Source organism: Psammomys obesus, unplaced genomic scaffold (assembly GCF_907164565.1).
Source record: "Psammomys obesus unplaced genomic scaffold, mPsaObe1.curated_primary_1811, whole genome shotgun sequence".
Lineage (NCBI taxonomy): Eukaryota > Metazoa > Chordata > Mammalia > Rodentia > Muridae > Psammomys > Psammomys obesus.
The window spans coordinates 8,315,936-8,324,665 of record NW_026596147.1 but is presented as its reverse complement, the minus strand read 5'-3'; the positions used below and the strand labels follow the sequence as shown (position 1 = coordinate 8,324,665).

At 43.7% G+C, this 8,730-nt stretch overlaps 1 protein-coding gene across 1 annotated transcript in view; it reads left to right on the top strand.

Annotated features, from left to right (window-relative positions):
• Wwc2 (WW and C2 domain containing 2) overlaps positions 1-8,730 on the top strand; it is a 173,586-nt gene that overhangs the window by 71,459 nt on the left and 93,397 nt on the right. Inside the window, exon 2 of the mRNA XM_055593592.1 lies at positions 4,106-4,215. Coding sequence (XP_055449567.1) covers positions 4,106-4,215 — 110 coding nt within the window. The remainder of the gene's footprint in view (positions 1-4,105; positions 4,216-8,730) is intronic.

The following is an 8,730-nucleotide window of genomic DNA, read 5'->3' as shown; positions in this document are numbered from 1 at the left end:
AAAGAAAGAAAGAAAGAAAGAAAGAAAGAAAGAAAGAAAGAAAGAAAACAAATCCCAAGTCTGATGTAGTACTGAAAGCTTTCCTGTGTTGTGTCCCAGTTGTCAGGCAGGGTATCAGGGGTCATCACCCCAACACCAGCCTTCCTACCGTCATTTGCTCAAATGTACTTAATGTACACAGATGGACCTTTTTTAAAATAACAAAACAACAGGGTCTTACTATGTAGGTCTGGCTGGCCTGGAACTTGCTATGCAGATCAGGCTGCCTTCAAACTCAGAACCCTGGCTGCCTCTTGCTCCGATTCCTTCCCAGTGCTGGGATTAAAGGAGTGTGCCACCACACCCAGCCATAAATGGAAATTTTTAAAAAGAATCATTTAGAATCCCCCAGCCTCCCTTTCTAATTGTCATCTGTGTAAACAACATTTATTATATCCTGACTGTGCTGTGAGGCGGGCTCTGTGCTCAGAGACATCAGGCAAGAGCAGGGCTGAGGAAGACTGGGAGCACAGGCCATGCTGCATTGATGGCTCCCTCTGTCCAGGTGAGCCATTCACAGAGGACTCCTGGGCTGCAGACTAGGACGACTGGGTGACACTAAACCAACACTTAGAAAAAAATACACTTTATTATTATTGTGTGGGGGGGGGCGGAGAGAAGGAATATAACATGCCTACCAAAGAGCTCATGGGGAGATAGGGAGGACAGAGCACAGCCTATGGGGGTCACTTCTTTCCTTCCAACATGGCTTCAGAAATTGAAGTAGGAGAGCCGTCGTGAACTGGCTGAACTACCTTGCTGGCCCAGTTCTTTTATTTTTATTCATCTGTTTCTTTTAATATTGCCAAGTTGTTTCATAAAAACATTGCATGTGAGTGAAAGTAACTGATTTTTCCATATCACCAGAACCGAGTTTCCTCATTCAGACAAAGCAGAAACCTTGAAAGCTTAATAGGCTTAATGTGCAGCCTCAGTGCTGTTGTACTTGGCATTTCTTTTTATTATTAGGGATGCTGAACGTTTCCTCCTCAGTTTTAATTATTTATTGTCTCTTGTGAAAGGGCTTTATTCACTTGGAGTCCTGGCTTTCTTGTATGCTTGTTACTACCTTTTAGAACAACTTATTAGGGCAACATTTATGTAACGTGGATTAACAGTTATTATGTGAGCAATACAATGGTATTTAATACAGCCACAGCACTGTGTAAGCCCAGACCTGTATTCCATTTGAAAGAGTCCTTTTTCCTATGGAGCCCATAAGACTCTCCCTGTCTTCTGGTAACCAAGCACTTATCTGTTCTCCGGTCTTATGGATTTATTAGATATTAATGTTACGTGATGGAATCATGTAGCGTTACTTAGTTCCTTTTCTTTCACTTAGCCACTTAGCCCAGTGGTTTTTTTTAAATTATTATTATCAGTACAATTAGCATATGCAAAAATTTGCACTTTTTTTGGACGTAGACTATTTGAAGTACTGAAGCCTTTGTCAGTCGTGTATCTGGTCCCCCAAACAACAGCATAAGTGATGTGCTGTTTCAAAGGCCAGTCACTTGCAAGCATTGCTTTTGTGGAGTGTGCTGGTGCGTTAACTACAGAGCTGGGTGTTAGGTGCAGACGGGAGACTGAACCCTTCAGGTCATTATTTCCAGGCTAGAGGAAGCAAGGGAGCCACTGTCTGGAAGAGGAGTGGGAGGTTTGGGAAGAGACTCTGTTAAGAGGGATTGGGTGTGTTTCTAGATCAAAAGGAAAGAGGTAAACTAGCTCATCTTGGTAACTTACAGTATCAGAACAGCAGCAGAGCTGCCTGCCTGGGCATGGCATTCTAATCTGACAGGTCAGGCTTTAAACTTTGACATCTGTATGTGTGGATAGAGTTCAGCGAAAATTATGCTCTATAGATGCGGAAAGTAAAGACTGAAATTTCCCTTCGAAGTAACACTGTGAAGAGGACTTTGTGTTAACTTTTTCATCAATGAGAACTTCTGAAGGTCTGGTTCTCTCACTCAAACTTATACCTCCAAATGTAGTTCTGCTCTCACAACAGTGACAGTTAAATATGAGCTCATTGACCAGTCTGGGGGGGGGGGGGCGAACAGAATTATTTGCAAATGTAATGACATCACAAGTGTGCTTGTGACCATAGCACACTTCCTGAGGATTTTCTAAGTTTTCCTTGTAATGAATATGTACATGTCCTATTGAAGCTTACAGGTGTTGATTTGGTACCAGGTATAAGATCTTTCTCTCAGCATCGAAGCTTGCCTTTCCATCCCTTCCATCCTCATTTCTTCAGGCTGTGTGCCATTTGACAGCCTCCTTCTGAAGTTAACAAGAGTTCTCAAGTCATATTGGCACCACAGTTGCGTCTGGGCAGACAGCTGTATAGAGGTCAGAGAGGCGTTCTTTAGTTTGTGGACGTAGACAAGGTCACTTTCTTTGGTGTGAGATCTTTTGATATGGTATTTAATTCCTTTATCAAAAGAAAAATATTATTTTTCTGGGCAGCTCATGGTATGAGGTAGATTTTGAGTACAATTCTAAAGCCACAGTACTGTTTTTTTTTTTTAACTCAAATTGTGTTCAGACTTACTTCACAATTTAACAATCAATTACACAAATAAACTTGACAAATTGTTATATTTGAATACATTGCTTTTAACATTTTGGGGAGTCATTTAACTCATCCAACACATTTTGAAGTTTACTGTTCACCAGGTCCTATACTGTCTGTTGTAGTTCGGGTTCTATTGCGGCAAGTAAAACATGATGAGCAAACCCCTTGAAGAGAAAGGGTTGTTTCAGCTTCTGTTTCCTGAACACGGTCCCACATGAAGGGAAGTCAGGCCAGGAACCTAGAGGCCATGGAGGGGTGCTGCGTACTGACTGGCTTGCTTCTCATGGTTGCATGGTTGGCTAACACTGCTCTCTTATAGAACCCAGAACCACCAGCCCAGGGTCAGGCTGGGCCTGCCCACATCAATCATCAATACGACAAAATATGCCACAGGCTTGCCCACAAACCACTCTGTCAGGATATTTTCTCAGTTCAGGTTCTCTCTTCCCACATGACTCCAGCTTGTGTCAAGTTGGAATAAAACAACCTGCACAGTGACCCTCATTTAAATTTCACTCTTCTCCTTTCCCCTACTGTCTTTTTTTTTTTTTTTTAAAAACCAGACCAAAACAACAAACTGTCTCAGGGACTGGGGCTCTTGCAGGAGTAACTTGCTCCAGGTGGTATAGTGAGTGTGTTGCAGGACAAGGATGTAAACCCAGATCTCTTTGGGGCCTCTATGTTAGCGGCTCCTAAATCTCAGTGTGTGGTAGAACTATATGGGGAGCCTATGTTGCTAGGACCCCGAGTTTGAAGACCTACCATAAAGTCCAAGATGCGTGCTTCTGTTGATAGTGCCAGTCCTGGGGACACACTTCAATAGCATGACAATTTGGAACATACCTCAGTGCCACCTAAGAATAAACGGGACCTGAACTTACAAGGCCTTTGTGCATGGAGCCACCTCCAGAGCCTCTTGCTGCGTGTCTTTTGTCACAGAGTGCTGACATCATTTGAATGGCAGTGTTTGAACCCTGGGTGGCTTTTGTTCCTGGTGGGATCTTTTTGTCCCAGTGTTCCAGCTAGGTCCCAGCTCTCCTCATTCTCAGCTTGGGTTCTGTGACTGGAGATGGCTTGCTTCATTTGTAGAGACTTATCTTTCAGTTTTAGGAATGATCTACTGTATATTTTTGGATATTCACTTCTGTTATTTTGTCCTTGTTAAAAAAAATGAGACAACTCAGAGGTTAAAAGCATTTGTTGCTTGTGCAGAGAACCGGAGTTCGGTTCTCAGCACCGGTGTCATTTGGTTCATAATTGCCTATAATCCTAGCTCCAGGGCACCGGACCTCCTTACTCACTCAAATGCGCATGCACATACACAAGTAAAATTTAAAAATAAATTTCAGACACAATAATGCGAATTCTAGGAACGATCAAGAACTAAAAGGAAATGCAGCTTAGATGCTTAGCTCATGGCTAGGATACTGACTTGACCTGTCTGGTTCGATGGACAAATCACAGTGTGCTTCTCCTGGTTTGTTGCAGGTTGACGAAGCCCCTGTCCTTCGCTGATTGTGTCGGGGATGAGCTGCCCTGGGGATGGGAAGCGGGCTTCGACCCTCAGATTGGTGCCTACTACATCGATCACATCAACAGTAAGTTTTCTTTGTGGTGAGATAAAGTACATTAGGAAACAAATCTCCAAAAACCTGTGGCCCGTTGTGCAAAAGGATGTACGTTTTACAAAGTAAATTGCCTTATTTTCAACTTCGGTTTTCTTAATGACTAGCTTAGGTAGTTGGGGCATGCATGAGGAACTCGTCCTGTGGAGACAGAAGAGAGGCTGTCTGGGCTGTCTATTGGGCCAACAGTGAGTGTAATCCAGTGTATGTCAACTGGGCTGTGTTCAGCAACAATATAGAAATCATATGCGCTCAACAGGTCTGATACAAAGAGTTTTATTTAAGGGCAGAGTGGAAAAGAGACAGAAAGACACACAGAGACAGTGGAAGAGCATGGGAGAAGAGGGAGAGCATAGGAGAGAGAGAAAGGGGGATGGGTGTGGCACCCCAGGAGAGAAAGTCAGAGAGTGACAGGAGGGTCCTTTACATCTGGAGTGCACCTGGCTTGCACCTGGGGTGTGTGTGATGACATCAGAGGCTGCTGGCAACTAGCCTAACACTGCTGCTCCTGATTGCGGTTCTCTTATGCTTGTCTGGAAAAGAATAGAGCACCACGTGGTATGTTCTGGGTGCCTGAGGAGGGGTGACACTGCTCAGTGGATCCGGAGTCAGCAAAGCTGTGTGGAAGTGCTGAACCCCTTTCCTCCTGCAAGCTCACTTGCTTTTGGCTTGTTGGGAGGAGCCCTTGCTTTCATAGCGTTCGGACCTGCCTGAGTATGGCTAAGGCAGAGAACTGACATGGCCATGAACTTGGTATAAAAAGAGCTTTCGGAAATTTAAGTGATGTGCCTGTGTGTGGCCACATGAGTGTGAGTGCGTGTCCCCGTGGAATTCAGAAGAGCCTTCAGATCCCCCAGAGCCTTAGGAGCCATCTGATACGGATGCCGGGAACCAAACTTTGAGTCTCTGCAAGTGCAGTGCGAGCTTTTAGCCACCGAACCTAGCCTCCAGCCATACACTGCCTGTTCATGTTTTTCGAGACAGGGTTTCTCTTTGTATTCCCAGCTTCCTGGAGCTCACTTTGTAGTCCAAGCTGGCCTCGAACTCAGAGATTTGTCTCCCTCTGCTTCCCGAGCGCTAGGATTACACGCATGCACCACAGTGCCCGCTGATACACTTTTAAAAGCATATACTTGGGGGTGGGATCGGGAGGGGAGGAGGCTGGGGCTTATGGGGGGATACAAAATGAATAAAGTGTAATTAATAAAAAACAAAACAACAAAAAAAAACATACTTGGAGTATTTTTTAATTTGTGTATATGTGAGTGCATGTTAACATGAATATTTTCTTACTGAGCCCTTTAAACTTTTATTCAAATTGTAGTACACAGAAATCAGGTTGATTCACTTTATTTCACTTAAAATTACATTATAGATTTGGGGAAGTCTTATCTTATTTTCCTTAGGTCTGTTCTTACATCAGAACTGTCTGTGAGACAGTTCTCTCGGGTGTCTTTAGGAATTATCTCACTTAATATCTAACAGTGACCGTTTGTCCTGCCCTAGGGAGGTAGGTAGGTAGTACAGTCTTTAATTTTATGGGGTTTTAAAGTTTTACTTATTTATTTTTAAATGAATTTTATGTGTATGGGTGTCTGTACATATATCTGTACCACCTGAGTACCTGGAGCCCAGGGAGGCCAGAAGAGAGCATTGGAGCCTCTGGAACTGGAGTTACAGATGGTCGTAAGCTGCCCCATGGGTGCTAGAACTCAGACCTGGGTTCTTCGGAGAAGCAGCCAGTGCTCATAACCACTGAGTCATCTCTCCAGCCCAACTTTGTGTTTTCTTAATAAGATTTTCTTGATAGAGTAGTATTACATATTAATAATATCCCCTGTCTCTCCATCTAATATACAGTTATGGTTATTCAGCGTTGAATCGCCAAATGCTGTACTCTTTAAGAGTGGCACTTCATGTTAAACAGCAGATTCCGTCCTTGCAAATACACAATTCACTGGAATATCTGAAATAGCCGTTTAACTTTGGCATACTTACTTTAGGTGGACAAACTTAGCTGTCTTTCTATCAAGTAGTATCTGGGAAGCCAAAAGCCAACCAGTTGTCCAGTTCAACAAAAATAAGCCTCCACGGTAACCAAGTGGGAACTTGACCTGCCCCAGCTTCAAATCGTGTGTGTGTGTGTGTGTGTGTGTGTGTGTGTGTGTGTGTCAGTGTGTATGTATGTGCACTTGTGCATGCATTTCTGTTTTGAGACAGTCTTATGCAGCCCTGGCTGGCCTGAAACTTGCTGCTTAGATCAGGCTGGCTTCAAAAGTCACAGGTTTATGCCTACCTCTTTATCCCGAGTGCTAGGGTCAGAAGCATTGGCTACCACAGCCAGCCCCTGAGTGCTTATTTCATATTTTTCTGTCTCAATAAATACTGGAAACTCTCAAAATGAATCTAAACCAAAACTACTAAAGAAGAAACAAATAGTAAATGTCTCCCTGCCCCCTCAAAACTGTCCTCAAAGGTGTGTCAAACCTCAACCTGCCCGCATACACTCTAGCATAGCTATGACTGAGGTCCAGCCCAACATCAGTACTTACCTAAACACTGAGTTTGTGTGTGTGTGACTTGATTGGTTGTTTATTGAGTGTAAATCTTGTAGATGTGATGTGTGTCAGATGTCAAAGGATTTGGCCTGCATGCATCCTTTACCAGATACAGTCGCCTTCATGGGCAGACTCCCTGAAAAGCATGGCCTGCATGAACTTCACTTGCTCCACTGCTTTCCATTTACTCACAGTGTCCACTTTTGCTGAGGTCACCGGAGGTACAAGGTGGTGACAGCCAGGCACCACTGTGATCTTGACTTCTTTGATTTGTCACCTTCTTCCTGGAACCTCTGGATTATGTAGGGTCTTTCTCGTGGCGATCCTTTTAGTACCTGATTGTTTCCTTCCAGCATTTCTCTCTTTTGACCCTTCTTAACCAGTACCTTCTTGTAGGATTTCTGGAAGATTCTTTTGCTGTTTTTATCCTTTGGATCTTCATGGCTGATAACTTCAGTTTCCTCTTACAGGTTGTTGGCTGCTACAATTTGTCCCTCAAGCCTTCCAGAATTCTGGATGTATATCTTTGACTTCTTTTTAGAACATTGCTTCTCTGTTTTGCCCATTTGCCTGCCTGTTCTTATCTGCCACCCTGTGCTAATCCTCCATGGAAGGTTGTAGCATTGTGTGCCTCCTTGGCTGGCTTCTGTTCTATGTGTGCTGGTCTAACTCTAGCCCCAAACTCTGTGCGCTCCCTAGGCCTTATGTCCACTGACCACGTCCTTCTAGAACTGGTCTGCTCAGGTAGAGGCTGCACTATCCACTATACATCCATCTTCCCATGGACTAGGTGCCTAGTCCATACATTTCTGCAATCCTTGGCACATAGGAGATTTCTAAGCATCGTCATCTTGCACTTGTATTTGTCTGCACGGCACGAATCTTCACCAGCTTGTGAGCCTCTTGGAGGCAGTGACCACACTCTTTGTATTTATCCTTGAATGCCTCGCCTAAACTCCTGAAGGAAGAGCTGTATTATATAACTCATAGGATAAAAGTGGGCTTTTTTCTAAATAAAGGATTTAAAGTGCATTCCAAGCGCTGGCCTTGGGTTCCTGGCTATCTCTATACTTCAGAAAGAAACATTCTGAATATATAAAACCTTGATTATCAGAACATGAATTTTTAAGCCTACACGTTGCTTTATTGTATGATTTGTAGCCTAGTGGTCTGATAGATACACTCTTCCCCGAGGGACCTGAGTTAGCTGAAGCAAGTAGTTTCCTTACTGAGGAGGAGCTGTTGTAATCTCATTAATCTTCAAGACATTCCTGCAAAGTAGTTTATCAGGAGCAAATGGTATTATTTCTTTATAACAGCTGGTCCACACATATGTTGTGTTTTGACATTGTATAGTTTCAGCATTATTTCCTCTTTATTTAGATAAAAAATATGAAGCAAGGAATGTTTGGTTGCTTAATAGTATTGCTGCAAACACTCTTAAATCTGAGCAATAAAGGTTTGACCTTGATGGTGAAGTAATTCCGGGCACGTCTCACATTTGCATTCTGCCTTCTTAGCGGGTGTGTATTGCACATAGATAGTAGGGACCGGATGTTTGCATGACCTAGAACGTAAGGATGATGTTTCTAAAGGTTTGGTAGTATTGCTGCAGCCAAAGGAAAATCACTGTTAGAAGATTTATTTAGGTGTATGCATAGGTGTGAGCCTGCATGAGCTTTTGTGAGCTATGTATGTGCAGGAGCCAGGGAGTCAAGAAGTGGGCACAGGGTCCCTTGGGACTGGAGTTACAGCAGGTTTGAGCTGCCATGTGGGTGCTGGGGATCAAACCTGGGTCCTCTGCAAGCACAGGACTTGTCATTAATCCCTGCGCCAACCCTTTAGCTCTAGGAAAAAAGCCTTTGCTAGCTCAGCCCTACCAAACACACACACACACACACACACACACACACACACACACACACACACA